The 18,729-nt window shown below is 34.4% G+C and overlaps 2 protein-coding genes across 5 annotated transcripts; both read right to left on the bottom strand.

Moving 5' to 3' along the window:
• On the bottom strand, window positions 1-2,785 carry LOC107962819 (uncharacterized). 2 transcript variants are annotated; one of them, XM_041098756.1, is made up of 5 exons: window positions 2,515-2,785; window positions 2,364-2,427; window positions 1,476-1,927; window positions 796-1,057; window positions 1-300 (listed from the first exon to the last, which is right to left on the bottom strand). In XM_041098756.1, exons 1-5 carry the CDS (start codon window positions 2,518-2,520, stop codon window positions 281-283), a joined length of 804 nt encoding a protein of 267 aa, XP_040954690.1. In that variant the 5' UTR covers window positions 2,521-2,785; the 3' UTR covers window positions 1-280. The 2 variants fall into 2 exon arrangements, with proteins under 2 accessions (XP_040954690.1, XP_016754840.1); XM_016899351.2 differs by having other exon boundaries at window positions 2,364-2,424.
• Window positions 2,786-10,658: 7,873 nt separating this feature from the next.
• Window positions 10,659-18,030, bottom strand: LOC107962820 (uncharacterized). 3 transcript variants are annotated; one of them, XM_016899352.2, is made up of 10 exons: window positions 17,946-18,008; window positions 17,741-17,786; window positions 14,192-17,605; window positions 14,025-14,111; window positions 13,288-13,440; window positions 12,199-12,362; window positions 11,873-12,020; window positions 11,562-11,684; window positions 11,375-11,462; window positions 10,659-11,064 (listed from the first exon to the last, which is right to left on the bottom strand). In XM_016899352.2, exons 3-10 carry the CDS (start codon window positions 17,066-17,068, stop codon window positions 10,865-10,867), a joined length of 3,840 nt encoding a protein of 1,279 aa, XP_016754841.2. In that variant the 5' UTR covers window positions 17,069-17,605; window positions 17,741-17,786; window positions 17,946-18,008; the 3' UTR covers window positions 10,659-10,864. The 3 variants fall into 3 exon arrangements, with proteins under 3 accessions (XP_016754841.2, XP_016754842.2, XP_040954689.1); XM_016899353.2 differs by lacking the exon at window positions 17,741-17,786 and having other exon boundaries at window positions 14,192-16,960; window positions 17,946-18,030; XM_041098755.1 differs by having other exon boundaries at window positions 14,192-16,960; window positions 17,741-17,967.
• Between the last annotated feature and the right edge of the window lie 699 nt (window positions 18,031-18,729).

Genomic DNA, 18,729 nt, shown 5'->3' with positions numbered 1-18,729 from the left:
TAAATCTAATAAAGGGTATGAGTCCCTCAGCTCTCGACATTCATTCTTTATTTTTAGGTACTTTTATTTGACCAATAAACACCACACATATCACATATCATTCAATATTTTCATGCAAAATGGATATTAAAGTCATAATAATTTTCATTAGTCTCTCTGCTGTGTTACACTTAAAACATTAATTTCAGATCTTCGACCCTCCCTTACTAATATCTCCTTTTTATCCATCTAAATCTATGAAGAATTTGCTCATTTCAGCTTCTCCCTTCCATTATCATCCTCATAGCTCCAACACCACAACTGTCCAAAACAATAAACCATATTAATACATAGATATAACTTTTAATATATATATGCATATGCATGTATGTGTTAAGGGGATTTTGACTTCTTTAAGAAAGAAAGTTTGTGAAGCATTGATCTTTTAGTGTTGACTTCAATAGATCTAGTATCGAGTTTGATTTTATCATTATGTTTTGTCATCTAATTTCGTCAAGAGTCAAAATGGATTTACAAATCGACTCTATCAAGAGTTTGAAGTATCAACGGGTTCACAGAGAGCAAGAGCCTCTTCACCCGTCAAGGAAATGTCAATATTTGCTTTTGATAGGTAAAGGTGCTCTCTCTTCGTAAATCGAGGCAAAACCCGAAGATAAAACTAAATATAAGCACTCAAAAATTTAATATTGACACATTTAAAGGTCCCTCAGCTTCCAACAAATAACGCTTTGCAAAACTTATCTCAGAACAGACTCCCCTCACGTATATGCATGCGTGCATTTATATAGTTCTTACATTCAGAGTCAGTAGTGATCCAGTTTCCTCTCCTGCTAGAGCATCGATTCAACCCATGTATAACAGTTGAATTCAATGATATCATATTGCAAGCTTCTGCTTCATCGTTTCTCATCGAAGAAGCAGCCATTGAAATCCTGGAAATGGAACCATGATCCCATCTGAAACTTATCTTCGGTGATTCACTGGCACTGAGTCGACGACCATGCGAGTTTGATACTGTTGTCTTCGAAGCCCCACCACTGTCCCTTAACTTCGAAACCTGAAAAAAGAACACATAATATCCGAAATGCTCCCATTATTACACACATTCTCAGCCACTAAATAACAAGATTTAATGAACCCAATTTTTTTTTTAGGTTAATATAGTTTTTGGCCCCTAAATTTGGTATCTATATATATATTTTGTCTACTTTGATATATACAAACTTGATAACTAGATTCATTATAATCTTTAAACTTGGAAAATGTAAAAATTTGATGATATAACACTTTTAAATTAAACCACATCATCATTCAAAAAAATGATTTAATGACACGATACAATTTTAAAGTGCCACGTCATCAAATTTTTACATTTTTCTAAATTCAAGAATCAAAATAAATTTAGTTGTTAAATTAGAATATCAAAATAAACAAAAAAAATTTATACTAAAGTAAACTTAGTTTTTTTAAAATACCTTTTGGTTCAACTTTCCTCCTCTCTCAGCTTTGCCAGGGGCAGCCCATCTCAACAACTCCTTCATTCGAGACATGGTTTTAGGCTTATTACCACCACCATCTTTCTTTTCTTTGTTGTTGCTACATTGATGATGATCACCATTGATCTTATTGGTCATCGATGATGGTGACACTGCAACTTCACTCAATGGTATCACTTTGCTGGAATCTGATTTGTGACCAACATCTAACCCGTTTTTCTTCATCTTGGTTATGGATTTGGAATTATTATGGGGAGGCTGATGAGGTGTGGTGGTATGAGAGCTGTGGACTCTTCTCAAATAGATAGTACTATAAAAGCAGGCTTTTGCAATGTCTTTATTGCATAGAAATATAATTGGTTTAAATTTCTTACTCTTTGATCTTCTTTTCTTCTTATATGGAATTATATCTTTAGATTTATCTTCTTGATCTGAAAAATAAAATTTAAAATCAAGAAAGTAATTAGAAAACTCATTTATATGTAGTGGGTTAAAATTTGTAATAAGGTTCTTGTATTATGTGTTTTCGATGGATTTAGTCTCTACCTAAGGTCAATTTTGATCATTAATTTCATCTGATATGACGTGACATGTTACTATAATTTGATAATTTGTTTACATATTAAAAAGGCAAAAAAATGATATAATATTATATTCGGCTAATAGTACAAAATGTACGTGTATGTGTCAAATCATTGCATGCCTTGAAACACAAGTCAAATTATATGGGGAAAAAATGTCCTTGAGACTAAAAGTTTACATTTTGAAATTAAAGGGGCTAGAAATGATTATATCATCGTATAGGGACTAAATATGCCAAAAACACATATTACACGGACTTTCTATAGAATTTAACCTTTTTCATACCTTTAATAGTAGTATTCTGAGCTCCCTGTTCACGAGAAACCTTAAACAGCCACTGAAAAATCTGCTATAAATTCACAATGAGGGATTTCATAAGCTTTTTGAGGACAATGCAACACTCCTTTTATCTTATTTTTTGAGTTACAAATCTCACCTGCATTTTTTTGGTATTTCCTTGAGGGGAAAAAAAGAACCTGGTAACTTACTTATATAGAGGTTCCAAAAATGGACAGGTTTTAGAGATCTATCTGGGTCTGTCTGTATGTTTTAAAAGATTCTTTGTTGTAATAAAAGAAATGAAGCCACTTGTGGAGATGAAGACAAAGAAAATTTGGGTTTCGGGTGTAAAGGAGAAGATGGTGAGAGACAAATAAATGCAAATAATGGGGAAGTGTTGGGTTGAGATTTCATAGTAACATGGGGGAGGTTGGGGGTATTATTTATATAAGAAAAAGGAAATGGGTTCATGTGGCGTATTTGGATGTAAGATCTAGTTAAAAGTATTAATTAAGAACCAGAATGTTTGTTTGCACAGTGTTGGCCTTTGTATTTGCCATACAAATGTACGGTTGTAGTTTATTGAGTGGTCCCTTAGGGATAACTGGCCTTTGAAGTTGATTATCACTTGAAATTTTATGTTGTTTTTGCTTAGAGTACGTAGTGAATCGAGGCTTTTAATATCATTGTTGAAGGATAGGGGGAGGAAGTCTCAAGTTTTGTCGTTTGGGTTTGGGATTAGATATACAAGGCCAATAATGCCATTTGAGATTAAGATAATGGGATTAGGATGTAGTATTGGATATGTGTATATATTTAATACGAAATACCGTTGTATTTTCGCTTTAAATTCTTTCATCAAATTATTTGAGGATTATAAAAATATTCTAGCAATACGTAACTTTATGCATGACGAAGTTCAGTCTCAAGGGCTATCATGTCTATGCCTAACAAGCACCTCGTTTAGCCTCTTCAACTTAATTCCAACAATGTCCTAGGCTAACATCCAACACCCTACCATGGCACCTATGGGGTAAGGAACTCAATGGCTAGGACCCACGCCCAACCATCTTCCCTCTATAAATACCCTTCAACATTGTGGAAACGATAAAGGCATCCATAGAATAGATACTTAGTCCTAAACTCTTTCAAACCACCAATCTAATAGCATTTTGCACCATTCATGGTGTGAATCGCCCTTACTCTAGTAGCTTTCCACACCTTTTATGGTGTGAACAGCCTTCGTTGTACCATTAAATACCTTGTATAGCTTTTGTGTTTATAATAATTGATGTCGTCTATGCACACTCTAAAAATAACTATCTTTTGCCCCTAAAGGCTACAATTAAGAATAAGAAGACTAAGACATCCCCTATAACTAACATTAGGACAGGCTCAGAGAATGGGGCCAAGATAACGTAGTAGAGGCTTACCATACCTCCTATTATATATAGATATCGCAGTGGAGTAGCAAACCCGTCCATCCTCTCTCTTCTAACTCCCCAAAATAATGGGAAGAGGATTATTGTTGTGATTTCGAGGAAATGGGCTCCCAACCAACTATCCAACAATATTGAAAGCTACAAGCCCAAAATAAATTTCTCTAGGCTCAACTCCAAGAATATGTTTTAGAAAATGCCAAGAGGGATAAGGATTAGCTAAGAAAAGGAGAAAAAATTCATCTTGGGACCAAAGACAACCATTGGAACAGTAGATTGACCACAATTTTGAGAAGCTCTCACATCGTCATTTCACTCAATAGAGGAAAGATGAGTTTATTGGAAAATCGTTTAGAAAACAGGCTAGAGTTAGAATAGGAAAATTTTAAAAATATTCTAAAACATATATTTATTGTGATATCTAGAGTAATAAATCTAATCAAATTAAGTACTTGTGTTCCGAGGCTTGGGAGATGTCCAAGTCACAAAAGGGGCTTTAGAAGATGCTCAATTTTTTCAACCAACTTAAACTGAAGTCCAAAGTCTTGAAACTTTCATCTTAATGATCTTCTTTATGCCCAAACTCTCGAATTCTTAGAGGGTAGACTTTAACATCAAAGAACTAAACACATGACAAAAATCAAGACTTCATATAGGGTGGAACTCGAAATCCTTAATTGTATGTGTCAAATCGAAAATTCAACTTCTGGACATAAATTTCAATTCCTAGATGATTGCAATTATAAGCCTCAAAAATCTAGAATCTGAACTCAAGAAAAACAAAATTTATTTGAGTAAAAGAAAATTATTCAAATTATTTTTTAGGTAAAATTTCGATAGAGTTTTCCAAAGTATTTTGATGCTTTTTAATTTCGGCTACAACATCATATATATACATGGATATATGCAAGAATTTTATGATAAATTTATATTCTTTCTTTTATAAATACCCCTCAACATCAGGGTAAAAATGAATACATCCATACAATAGATACTTAGTCAAAACTTAGTCTCGAACCACCAATCTAACAGCTCTCCACACCATTCACAGTGTGAACCACCTTCACTCCAATGGCTTTCCACACCTCTTGTAGTGTGAACAACTTATGTTGTACCATCAAACACCTTGTATAACTTTATTGTTATAAAAATTAATGCTATTTATGGGAACTGTGAAAATAGGATGAAGATAATGTCAGTGTATCGCAAAGAAAAGAGAGAAAATAGAACACACAAAATTTTACGTGAAAACCCTTTCGGGAAAAAACCACGGGCAGAGGAGAAGAAAATTCACTATGTTGAATTCGAATGATACAAGATGGGAGACAATTACGTCTATTTATAAGTTTAAAACCTTATTCTAATCAAAGTCAAATAGAAGTAATGTAGTAAGGTTAGAACACCTTATTCTAATCAACATCAAATAGAGGAAGTAAACTTCTGTATGGATTCCATTTATGCAGCCTTCGTCATCATAGATCCCCCTATCTTGCCACTTGTATTTTATGTTTAACAAGGATTTGGGTCACACAATTTCTAACAAAAGCCCTAAAAGATGCTATCTTTACCTTATAAAATATATAATCACCAAGAACAAGAAGACTAAGATTCCCTATAATTAACATTGGGACAAGCTTGGAAAATGAGTCTGAGATAACATGGTAGAGGCGTACCATTCCTCTTACTTACAACTATCATAGTGGAGTAGCAAGCATGTCCATCCTCTCTCTTCCAACTCTTCAAATCATTAAATATCATTGTGGTTTTGAGGAGGAAAAAGGCTCTCAACCAACTGTCCAACAATACTGAGAGCTATAAGCTTAAAACATTTTTTTAGTCTCAACTTCAAGAATATGTTCAAGAAGAAGCTAAGAGGGATGAAGAACAACCAAGAAAATGAGAAAATTCATCTTGGAACCAAAGGCGACCTTTGGAACAACAACACTGCCCTTATTTTAATGAGACCCAAACTGTCATTTTGTTTAGTGGATGAAAGATGAGGCTATAGTAAGGTGTCGTAACTATCACTACCCGAAACATCTAAAAAGAGTATCACTTGCACAAGAGGTCATCAAAAGGAGCATAAGTTGACGCATAGGCTACGAAAACACCTACTACCAATCAATGGCATTTCTTTGCAAAGGTTAATAAAAGGACACTCTGTGAAAATGGAAGAAGATACCACAAGGATCAAAGTCGAAGGCTAGAATAAGTCTAACAGCAGATAAACTTGTTCTCTTTTCAAGTCTCCTTACCTGAATCAAGATGCATACAGTGTCTAGGAAGTGGTGTGAAGAAAAGAGAAGTTTGTTTGAAATTAAGCCACTCCCTAAGAATAAAGAAAAGTATAGACCTTATGCCATGCTATAACAGAATGAATGACCTTTAAGGTTACTCCTTAAATCTTGTTACCAAATGTGAGATGTGGCGAAGATACGAGTTGAAACATTAAGGAACCAACCACGAGGGAAGAAAACCATTAAGGTGGGAATTAGAGACAATGAAGACAAACAACATTTTTTTAGATTCCCACGCAACTACTAGGATTATTCCCCAGGGTTTTAGGTAACACAAGAAGGAAAAGATAGTTTCAAAGTATTGATATAGAAGCGGGTGATGTACATGAATAAACACATTTCTCCTATAGAAAGAATATCTGAATATCAAGATAAATGAGGTTCTCAATTAGGAAGATAGGTCCCCTAAAGAAATATAAATGCACCCTCGCCAACAAAAAAAATTCGTCGCATCACGGTAAAACATGACAGTGGCAACTCTAAGGGTGACAAATGATACCCTAAGAAAGAAAGGTGTTGAAATTCTTGATTTAACTAAACTCTCTTAGGGATGACATGATGTTAGATATCTGGAGAAGTCAATGTTGGTATAGAAGGGGTGGAGATGGATCTTTAAAGAAGGCAACAACCAAAATGAAGGTTACTTGAGCATGAAGAAATAAAGGCAGTGCCACTTGAAAGATCATATACCCTCAATGTCTTAAATGCACAATTGTCACCACCAAACATCTCATTCAACTTCTTTTGTACACCTTTTTTCCATAGAAACAAAGAAAATGACGATTGCCACCTCCTCAATATGAGGGCTTTAATAGAATACGAACAGGGAACCTGACAAAAGAAAATGTTAGTGGAGGTGACCCAAAAATTCTCATCCACTTAGAAGGCACGCAACAACACCATCAATGACATCACATTCAAAATATTTACGCAACTGGGACATCTTGTTCAACCTCTTCATAACAAAGAACAAACATCACTAAGAAAGCAGCTGACATCCCCCCAAACAACAAACAAGGAAAGCACGAATCCAACATAGTGTGCGGAAAAGAATACTATAGTGATAGGTTTGTCCCTTTTGATAAATTAACTAATGTGAGAGATCTCATTCCCCTTGTAAGAATTTACTAAAGACCAAGGTGAGAGGTCTCGTCTCCTATGGAAAAATCTATTGAAGACCAAGACGAGTGGCCTTGTCCTTCGTGATGACATGGCCACAACAAATATCTAAGCATAAGGGTTGATCACCCTCTCCATAACAAACTACCTTTTTAGGCCCAAACGAATAGTATGAACACTCGTCATCCTCTCAAAAAATATATTTAATTTTGTCATGTTTTTGAAACATTATATCTTTATACCCACATTATATTTAGAAATACAAGTATTTCAGTAAATGAATACTTGCAAATGATTTGTTTTTAATTGGGATAATTTTAGTAAACGTCTCCAAATTATCGCTTAGATTTGAAATTGGTTTATAATGCTCAAAACATTTTAATATTCAATCCTGAAAGTATCATTACTACATTAATAAGCTTGATACATGCACGGATGAGGTGAAATTTGTTAAAGTCAGTTCAACCAAGTTGCCAATTTTCAAGTTTGAAAGATTAGTCAACTTGCGACGAATTTTTTGATGGGATCCAAGAATTTCTGAAATGAGATGTCTTATCATAGTGTTTGAAGATCTATTTCTTAGCTTCGAAACGCACTTTGAATTACTTGTTTTCGATTTTGAGAGGTCAAGTTATGACCATTTTACTGAAGGTTGTGCGAGTAAAATTTTTGGACAAGATTATTATGGGAAATTACAAGTTTCAAGCTTTAATTCAAGTTTAAATCATATTGGGTTTAAGTTTAAGGCCTAATTTTGATTATATATGAGCACAATATTGTATCTATTAGGTTTTATTTATTTAATATGAATTTAAGGATATTTTTAAGTATTTAAAATTATTTAGAAGTTTTATGTTTCTTAGTTAACTAGAAAGTTTAGTTCTACTAAAATTGCTTATTGTTTAGATTAATTAGAGTTTCATTATACTTGAGAGTTTTATTTGGATGTAATTAACTAGCCTATATAAGAACCTTTTCATTTTTCATTGAAGGCATTGATTCATTCATTAATAAAATTTTCAACTCTTGCAGTTAATTTCTTTCGCGCAAAATTGTTTTTTTGTAATTTTTAAAATTAAAAAATTTTCTCAATTTTCTTCAAAGAGTCGTGCGAACCCATTCTTCATCCTTTAATTTGTCAAATATTATTTCTTGGGGTCAATTAGAGTCATTAATTGAATTTATCGGGGTTTATATCTCAAATGGTTCAGTTGGACAACTATCTTCTATCCATATCCATCGGTCCATCTTCCTCCTTTTAATTTTCGTTTTCTTTATTTGTTTATGTTTTGAATATTTATTTATTTTTATTCTTGAATTTCTTCTTTTAGTTGTTTTCATTATTTTTTTGTTTCTAAAGTTGTTTGTTTCTTCTTTCAGGTTAGATTCGAACCTTTTTTCGAGTTGAACAATTTGAATACGATCTTAGTCCACTACCCCCTATCCTAGCTCATTTCGTCAATCTAGATATCAATTTAGGTGCTAAATGTCTATTCAAAGCATAAAATATGTTTAGAACATGTGATTTAAATTATTAACATGTGTGTACCTATGGTGTGGATATAGGTTAAATATATCATGTTAAAAAGAAACATTGTCAATAAAATTAGATTGCTACATTTTTTAACACGACAAATCCAAAATGTCTATATTGTAGGCATAAACGTGTTTATTATTTGATCAATGCGTTTTGATATGTTCACTTCAAATATGAGTTGACATTTAACGCCAAAGTTAATAGCAAAGACGAAAGAAAGACCTGGTTGATATGATAGTGATATTAGATCATTTTAAAGCTTGGTGACCACTTTACAATATGGTCCATAATTTGAGGTTGGTTGGTGAAATTACTCTTTTTTAGATAGAAATGGTTAGTCGTAAACCAAAGAAACACATACACATGGTGAACTCTCATGAGAGCAACTTTTGTAAATCCCTTCAAAGTTTTGATGAATTTAAGAATACCAATGATTCTACACAACACACTGTTAGATATTTTTTAGCACATTGAATGCAAAAATGGTATCATAAAAACGTTAATGGCAATGGGGGCAAAGACAATGACCAGTTTTGTCTCAAATGACCAAAAAGAAATAAAAGAGACAATGCCAACAAAGCCCACAGTAGTTAGCTGTTTATGCTAAGTATAATAAAACACGATGTAACAAACATCATTTTTTTGTGGCTATAATCTTTGCAGTGTTTTTAAGCATGTGTCTCAAGCTTTCTCACCTTTCTATCTCATAGCATTTTGAATGGGAAAAATAAATAAATTAATCAAAACTCAGGTGATTCGACGTGTCACTGTGCTGTCCATGGCGTAAAAGGTGGCGATGGAATCCACTGGAACAATGTAGAATATGTTTGCCACCTTTTATTATTATTCTCCACCCCCCATTGCATGGGATTATACGGTGGAATGTCGGGCCACGTTCGTTTTTAAAAGCAAAAATAACAAATGGAAAAAAAAAACTATTTCCCAAGTGTTGGAAAGTGGAAACTAGCAAGAAACTTCCATGGCTTTTACTGTCTAGATTGCACCATTTCTTTTAGCTTTTTTCTTCTTCTTCTGTTTTTTTTTTGTTAAAACTTCGGGTCATTTTTGTTCTTGTTTGATATCGAACTGCCGCTGTCTGGGAACGGTATTATCGAAAAACACCGTGGTCGGGAAACCGGTACTGTTTCTGAGTGTTGCATGGCATAAAACTAATAACAAAAGGAAAAGCAGAAGATCTAAATATAGTTTTGGTGTTTTGTTGTTATGCAAACAAGAAGTGAAATTAATTATCTAAAGTGAAATTATTGGAGGAGACATATTAGGGATGATGTCAAAGAGTATATTCTCATTGTCATGGGGGATCTTTTTTTCTTGTCGGAAGAAGAGCGGATATTATAATATTTTAGAGTATACTACTGTCTATCTCTGCCCACATTTGATAACATCATTCAGTATATTCCGAAAACACTGTGTTTTATATGGTATAGTGTTTTTTTAGTTGCATGACTTCTTTTTAATTGATTAACGATGTTTTTCTTAATTTTTATTTCTTTTTGCTTTCTTTGTATATTTAAGAAAAAATATATATTTTACACATATATATATATATATCAAAACAGTGTTATAATGATTTAGCAAGTCTAACTTAATTAGTATTGTTGTTGTTACAAATAACCAATAAAATATAAATCTAACTGCACCTAAACACACATGTAGTATCTTTCGATTTAAGGTCAGAAAAAATTATAAATAACGGTAAAAATTGTATAAAAAAATGTTAAATTGGGGATTGGAACTGATTAGAAACATAATTTTTTTTATGGGAAGTTCAATATTTGTGACCCCGATGATGTGTGGTGAGAATAATATTTCAGATATCAATTTTAGATTTTGAAAGGTGAGATCTTTGAGAGGATAATTATATTCATTTAGTGAAGTTGATACAATATAAAAAATATAACTATCTTTCATTATCAACAAAAGAATAAACAATGAAGATATATTTATCAACAAGGGGAAAAAATTTTGGCTATCAATGATCAAACTCTACATATGCACATCCTCAAATGGTGTGTTGGAGACATTAAGCTTTACAGGTATACCTAAAATAACAAAACAGGTGCTTGCATATAATGTTGAATCATACCGTTGACATTATGGCCTTGTTTGTTTCGGTTGATTACGAGGTCCCTTGGGTTTAAGCAACATAGACATGGATCGCAACCTCTTTGTTATCTCGGTAAATGATGGCCTTGATTCAGGATCAGGAGACCAGCATTGTTCCATCAGCTTTCTCCACTCGGGATCACAATGTTCTGGAATAGGAGGTCGAAGAGTGTTCTTCACTATCCCCCCTGCAATCATAGTTCACCAATCGAAAATAAAGCCAGATTTTTGGTGAAAAGCACAAGGCTTTTGTTTACTAAAAAACCGGACAGGAAGGATGGTTAAGTGCATGCAGTTTTATGATATCGCTTCAATTTGATTACTTGAGTTGTTTGGATTGCTGTTTTATACTAAAGCAAAGAAAAAGACGATCCACCAGTCTAGCAAACATATGCCCTCCACAGTGGAACTAATATCACGTCAATCACTTTTCCATGCATGTATATTTTCTTGTTCACAATCGGGGCTATTAACATATTAGACAAATCAAAATCTTACCAATAATGGCACCGCAATGCATATCGGCATATGGCTCCTCTCCGGTCAAGATTTCCCACATTGAAATTCCAAATGAGAAAACATCAACCTGTCAAATTAAACATCATAAATTTTGGCTTTAATGAGCATCATTCTTTCCTTCACTGTGGTAAGACATATTAAATAACTAGAATACAGCTTTACTGACCTTTTCAGAAACCTTGGTGCTGCTACCATTTAGCAGTTCTGGTGCCATCCATGGGAGAGTTCCTCGCACACCTCCAGAAACTAGAGTATTGCGCTTGATTCTTGATAATCCAAAATCTCCAACCTACAGAAACATGAAGGTTTAAGGTTATTCTATTGTATACATATGATCAGCATTCATCTTGTGGACCAAAAATGATTTTGGACTTAACCAGAATTAAGAATTCCTCTTTCTGACCGTTTATGGTTTTAATGTCACTTAAGGCACCTTGAAATCAAAATGTCTACTAGAGAGGAATTTGTATTGATTACCTTGCATATGGGTCGTTGTGGGTCCCTTAGATTGACAAGCAAATTGTCACATTTCAGATCAAAATGGACAATGTTTTTGGCGTGCAAGTATTCCATGCCAAAAGCTGCACCCATGGCAATTATGAGCCTTTTGTGAAGATCAAGTGATCTGCATAAGAATTCCAAAAAAAAAAAAAAACAGTAAGTACATTATTAACAAGTGAAGGACTATAGAATTGGGAGTGAAGATCAAGTGATCTGCATAAGGATTCCAAAAAAAAGAAAAACAGTAAGTGTATTATCAATGAATGAAGGACTATAAAATTGGGAGATTGAACCTATATTACCTTTCCTTCTTTGTTAGGACATTCCTAAGGGATCCATTTACCATATATTCAGTTACTGTTGCCAAGGTTCCTCCAATTCCATCTGGTACTACTCCGTAAAATGCAACTACATTTGGATGATGCAGATTTGAGAGGATCTGTGCTTCTCTCCAGAAGTCTTTCATCTGGTACAGGCAAACATTCATCAGCTTCAGGCATGCAAAATAACTCAAACTGCAATGAAGAATAAGACTACAAAAGTGTTTAAAGGATCTTACTACTAATTCCCATTTCTTCATGCTGTTACAATAGAAAAAAAATGGAAGCAAAGGAGGGAAAAACAACCCAGCTCAAAATGCAGAGGACTCAATCTCTCTGACTCCCTTTATATTTTTAGCTGTTTCTGCCTTTCACGTTTAAGTTAGTTATCCCAGTCTTGCTCAGTCAACACTAAATCTAACCTGAAGGATAACAGAAGGCCATTTTCTACTTTCTTCCCAACACCCTTTATTTAAAATTTGAAGCAATGATGACAAGACACAGGCTAATCTTCCTAAAACAGGTGATTTGCAGAAGAACAGAATAAATATCACAGCTAATCTTTCTTGTAATAAATGTCATAGCTTGCTACAAACAACTTTAACTCGAGAACTGACAAGCTTTATGAAAATAACAGAAGCAGATTATGAATCTCAAATTGCAGAATAACAATAGTGGATATATTTTACCCCCATGAATTTGACTTCCATGACATAATAATAGTGCTAATATTTTACAGCCTCTTTATTGTGTTTTTTGGCTGAATCCCAGAATACAAATGCACCATCCAATCCATCTAACCAGCAAAAATATTCCATTTTTCCCTCTAGAATTTTCAACACCCAAAGTTTGTACATCAGAATAACTAGTACAAATGAGAACGCCTGTCATGAATATTTACAAAGATAAAATTGCTTAGACATTAATCAAGTAAATGTTCATAAATAGATCAAATATGTACCCTAAATCATTATGAAGCATCTTATGAGATTCAATATCAACTCTCCTACTTAGGATTGGAAACTGGAAAGAGAAGGGGAGAAAATAAAGGAAATATATCTGGAAACCCACCAGTCGATCTTGTTCTGATGATCTCCCAGAAAAGCAACTTTTCTTTATTCTCTTTATAGCAACATCTGTTCCCCTCCATTTTCCATGATAAACAGTTCCATATGTTCCAGATCCTAGCTCCCTTAGTTCTTCGAGATCAGCATCTTTTATAATCTGTCCATCAGAATCAGAAAAGTTTCAATCTCCTTCAGAAACTAATTTTGCAAGCAAGGAGTAAAGTTAAAGGAGGGGATAATAGAGGATAGATAATTTTTTCAAATTTTTTTGGTTACAAGAGAAAACAAGACTGGTAGTTGTAGAATCAAATCTTCTAACTAAACCACTAGCCTTGTTGCCATACTAAAAGTAGATTAATAGCAATATTGTTGATTTTCAATGAAAAAAGAAAAAAGAGGAAAGCTATGGGAGTTGATTTTAAAGACAATTACCAATATACATAAAGTAAAACTCATGGCAAGGGAAGGAGATGGAGAAAAGACAGAAAGAAGAGGAGAAACTCCGTAAACAAGATCAAATTACAAACTGATGCATAAGTTAATTTGCTTATAGACTAACTAAATGGAACCTCATTCAAAAAAAAAAAAAAAGAATGCTTTGCTAACTCGCCAATGGGGAAACTTTATATTTGAGCTGAATTTTCACTGTAAAATTTTCACTAAACTACACTGCATGAACTTGTCACCTGTTATACAAGAAATTTTTATAGAAAACAGGTATAAATCAGTTCAGCACGGAACCTGCAAGCCATAGCTGTTGGCTTCCATTTCAGCTATCACAGCATCACTGAAGGTCTCATCCTTGTCTGGGTCATCAGCTGCAGCATCCTATGAACAAAGCCATGAATATACCTAAGCTTACTAGCATCTAAACAGGTTAGTTGTACACGAAATTTAACTCGTCTTACCTCAAACTCAGATTCTGGAATGACATCCACCAAATCTTTAACAATAGGAGATACAATATCTCTGCCAGTCACATCCACAGGTAGGACCATTGCAGATGAAACTTCAATCCTAGAAGGCACACTTGTGACCTCATCTTCCAAAATAACTACTGGGTCTTGCTGGATTTGATGTTGGTTCACGCTTGCTGTTTCTGTCTGAGCAAATGTAAACTCTTCTACAATTGAATTCCCATGCACAGATCTTATGGGGGCCATCTTCCCAGCATTTTGAATGGGATAATTAAGGTCATCATCAATGAGAGAGAAGTCTCTCCTAGGAACTGCATTCTTTGCTGGATTCTGTAACATAGACTGAAGGTCATCCTTGTCCAAGTTTGAGCACAGATAAGAATCAATATTAACTGCAGATAGGTACAAATTGATTGAGCTGATCAGCATATCCTCTTTAGATATATCCTTCTGACTTGAAACACACTGCAATTGTTGCGGTTTAACCAACAATGGGCCATTCAATGAATCAGAGATAAGAGCACCCGCTGAACTCTCATCTTTTATGTCTTCCATGGTCTTTGGAAATAAGCATGTGACTTCAGGGTTGCTGGTGCCTGAAGTAATGCTCCCTTGTCCAACAATTACTTTCCCACTGAAATCACAACATTCAATTATATCATTCGTGGTTTTGTCCAAGGTCTGTGGATGCTTTATGTTATCCTTAATATCCAAGGATGAAGTGACCATCTTCTGAGAGACTTGTGAATCTTTTTTCCAACTATCAATAGCAACACCAGAAGTTCGGCTGCAGTCTGCATTAGATAATTTGTCGTTGCTTACCATATTGCTGTCAGGGGTTCTCCACTCATAAAACTTTTCATCTTGATGCAAAACTGGATCAATTTTATCAGAGCTGTTACTGGCATCCAAGATTGTAGTATCATAGTTGTTAAGTGTCAGGAAAATGGATTTACTCAAATCAATTTTAGCTGTTTGGCACTTGTCATTACAATCATCAGCACCCTTATGAATAGGTTTATTCCTGGATGAAGCGTCAGGATCTGGAGAAAAAATCAATATATCGGGTATTGAATCTGATGTAGCTTCACTATCTGACAAATCATTTTCTGCCCAGGACTTCATTAGACCAATACTATCTTGTTGTTGCATCAACGTTTCCTGCACTACATTTGAAGCTGATCGAGTTGTTGCAAAATTTAAAGGGGAAGATGGGCTAGTTCCTTCTTGTGAATAGTAACCAGACCTTCCTCCAAGTTCCTGCAGCTTTGAATCTGAAAATGCATGTGGCATGTCTGGGTGAGAGTCCATGGAATCAACAGATGCTGACAACAGGTTCAATGGATTGGCGGCTTGTGAGATAGGCCTCTCATGTGAGACACCATTATAATCCCTATTATTTTTAATTAAAACTGAAAGGGACGTGGAATTTGTGCTGGGATCAGGGTTTGATATCTGCCCTTCATATGGTTGGCATGTTTGGCTGGCATCAACCTTTATGTAAGGGAGACTATAATTCATCAAAGCTGGTGGAACCTGTTGAATTTGCTTGTATTTAGGATTTTCTATTCCACAGTTCTCAGAACTTAAGTGTCCTGTAATGAAGGAGCTGTTGCTTTCCATCCCGGAGTTATCACCAATTGCTTGTGCACAAACAGTGTTTGAATCTCCACGCTGGAAAGCTAGAGGAGAAATAGGTGGAGATGTAATTAGGGACCTGGTTGTATACTGGGAATCAAGGAAAACTTGAGATGGATGCAAGGCATTGAAACAACTCATAGTCTCCAAAGGGAGTAATGAAGTTGGACACCATTTTAGAAAACTAGGGTTATGATCCAAAGCAGGTCCTAGTTGACTTCCTTCACTGGGTAAACACTGCCCGCCACAAGTTTTCTTAGGACTATGGTCTACCATCCCATTAACAGCTACCATGTAATGGTAATCAGGATTGCTCTGCTGAATGGTGCTAGCCTCAAGGGAAGGTGCATTTTCAGACTCCCCGAAAGGAATCAAAAATATCCTCAGCCTTTGAGAACCCTCAAGCTTTTCAAGCCCATTAAATTCCTCCATCATATTCTGAAGGTCTTCATCAGAAGAAACAGATATAAGGGCATCAAGATCCTCACCTGGAAGTTGGTACTTGATTGAATGAGGTTGGTTGAAAACATCTAATGTTTTCCTCACAAGCTCCTTCCAAGAAAGACATTTCTGAATGGAAATAATACGTGTCTCTCCCCCAACATATCTGAGTTTGCCATCGCTAGGCCTGGGCAATATTTTTCCACCAAAGCTGCAAAGAAGTTTCATTTTCCCAGATGGTGTTCCATCAGAAGCTCCCTGCCCACCAAAGTTGCTGGAACTAGTAGTGTCACATACATTACTGGGTGTAGTAGCTGGTGCGGAGACATTCAGATGGCTCCAATCACAATTCAATTCACCGAAAGCCTTCCTTGCCACTTGTCCAATATCATCATCTTCCTTCTGGTATTTACTTAATTTTTCAACACAAGACCCATTTTCACTCTCTCTAAAAGACCCTTGCGCAGAAGAAAAATCAGAAAGATCAGAAACACACTCAGAATCCATTCTTTTCAACCCAAGAATTTGGGCTAGATCCTGATACATCAGCTCTTGGTTCTGGTTTTGGTTTTGGTTTATCCCAACTCTCTTCTCATGTATCTGAGCTGCATCTGGTATAGCAGGAATCCCTCTTGTGCCAACACATTCCTTAAGAAACTCCACGGAGAATTCCTCACCTGTCTGTACAGAGATATTATAATTATTTACATTCTTTGCTATACAGGGAACAGCAGATGTATATTCTTGCTCAATCAATTGATCAGATGTGTTAGGCGCCTCCCTGATCATGTTCCTCAAACAAGTTCCTGGGTCAATGTACTTGCATAAACAATGTCTTAGCTTAGCTCTTCAAGCCACTCTTTTCCAGTTCAACCCATCAACCAGTAAAGCATAATCAAGATATTCTCATTTCAGCTAACATTCACAACCTCTCAGTCAAAATCTAGTATTCCCCTATGCATTACCTCCAAGTAATAATAGCTTAAACATCAAATCAAAACCAACAGACTTTCACACATCAGTAACTTCCTATCTCTACTATTTGCATCCCAATTTGCCTCAATCATGTAACAAAAGGAAGATCACTTCCACTTTTACATAAATTAGGTACAATTTATTCACAATATATTAGCATCTCTCGATCCAAGGCCAAATTTTAGCTAAATTTCTAAGTATGCAAATGCCTCTCTCGTCTACAGATTCCAGAATCAATCAGATCACCTTAGATCCAAACGAAGAAATATGCAAAACCAATCTAAAAACGAAAAACAAAACACTAAAATCTTATGTTTCAAGATCGTCGCTCAGGATTACGTATACCGAAACCTAAAAAAAAAAAAAACAGCAAATATATATAAAAAAAAAACATAATCAGCAAAGTTTCAACCGAAATTCAGTGGCATATCCATCAAAATTTTAAAAATATTAAACGAAATTACAACAAAATTAAAATAACAGTACCAGAAAATTCATCTGCTTCATAAAATCCATGTTTTGAGTCCTTGAGCTGACAATTTTTTTAGATTGGATCGAGAGAGGCAAACATTACAAAAAGAAAATAAACCAAAAAAAAAGCCTATAGAAGAAAAAAAAGTAGAAAAATAAAAGGAAAATAAATGATAAAAGATGAGAAATTGGAAATGGTGGAGAAGAGAGCGAAGCTTACGGCTGCAACTGGTGACATTCTTGAGCCTGCGAGAGCAGACATTGCCGAGAATTAAGCTTTCGCGTTAAAATTAATAATATTATTATAATAATAAATAAATATTAATTAGTTAAAATATTATTTTCTTTTAACCATTTTTCAGTTTTAAGTAACTTAACGGTTTTTTTCTAGGTATATTATAAAATAAGATGTAATATTATAATTATATTATATCCTACGTGGAGTTTTGGTATTTGAAAGGATTAATATACCATTTGGTACTTGATTTTGACATAAATATTTAATTTGGTACCTAAGTTTATTTTTGTCCCAATTTGGTACTTGAGTCTGGCTTTAATATTTGCTTTAGTACCTTGAATTTTTTTTTTCAGTTTGATACTTGAGTTTTGTTTCCCAGTTAAATACCTGAGTTTGACTTTAATATTCAATTTAGTATTTGAGATTTTTTTTATCTCAATCAAATACCTATGATGTTGTTTATTAGAGCATACATGTCAAATATTCATCAAACCATATGATATTGTTTGGTCTAAGTACCTAATTGAACATTGAAACCAAATTCAGATACTAAAATGAGAAACTTAGGTATCAATTTGAACATTAAAAATATATTCAGATACTAAATAGTATATTAACCCTATTTGGAAAAATTTGCTTCCCTGTCCTTTTCACAAGTTCACCCTCCCAAATATTTTGAATTTTTCTTTATAAAGTATATCTTTCTTTGGTTTGGCATATAATATATATTATTTAATCTTAAAACAGGAAAGGTTACTATAAATCT

This window comes from Gossypium hirsutum, chromosome D08 (assembly GCF_007990345.1).
Source record: "Gossypium hirsutum isolate 1008001.06 chromosome D08, Gossypium_hirsutum_v2.1, whole genome shotgun sequence".
Taxonomy (NCBI): domain Eukaryota; kingdom Viridiplantae; phylum Streptophyta; class Magnoliopsida; order Malvales; family Malvaceae; genus Gossypium; species Gossypium hirsutum.
This window is presented reverse-complemented; position numbering and strand designations above follow the sequence as displayed.

Coding starts and splice junctions, on each gene's coding strand:
- LOC107962819 (XM_041098756.1), bottom strand. Junction 1,928..2,363: donor TCAGAATACTACTATTAAAG/GTATGAAAAAGG, acceptor TTTATTTTTCAG/ATCAAGAAGATAAATCTAAA. Junction 301..795: donor GATCACTACTGACTCTGAAT/GTAAGAACTATA, acceptor TGTTTTGGACAG/TTGTGGTGTTGGAGCTATGA.
- LOC107962820 (XM_016899352.2), bottom strand. CDS start 17,068: ATGATCAGGGAGGCGCCTAACACATCTGATCAATTGATTGAGCAAGAA. Junction 11,685..11,872: donor CACAACGACCCATATGCAAG/GTAATCAATACA, acceptor ATGTTTCTGTAG/GTTGGAGATTTTGGATTATC. Junction 11,065..11,374: donor GCATTGCGGTGCCATTATTG/GTAAGATTTTGA, acceptor CTATGATTGCAG/GGGGGATAGTGAAGAACACT.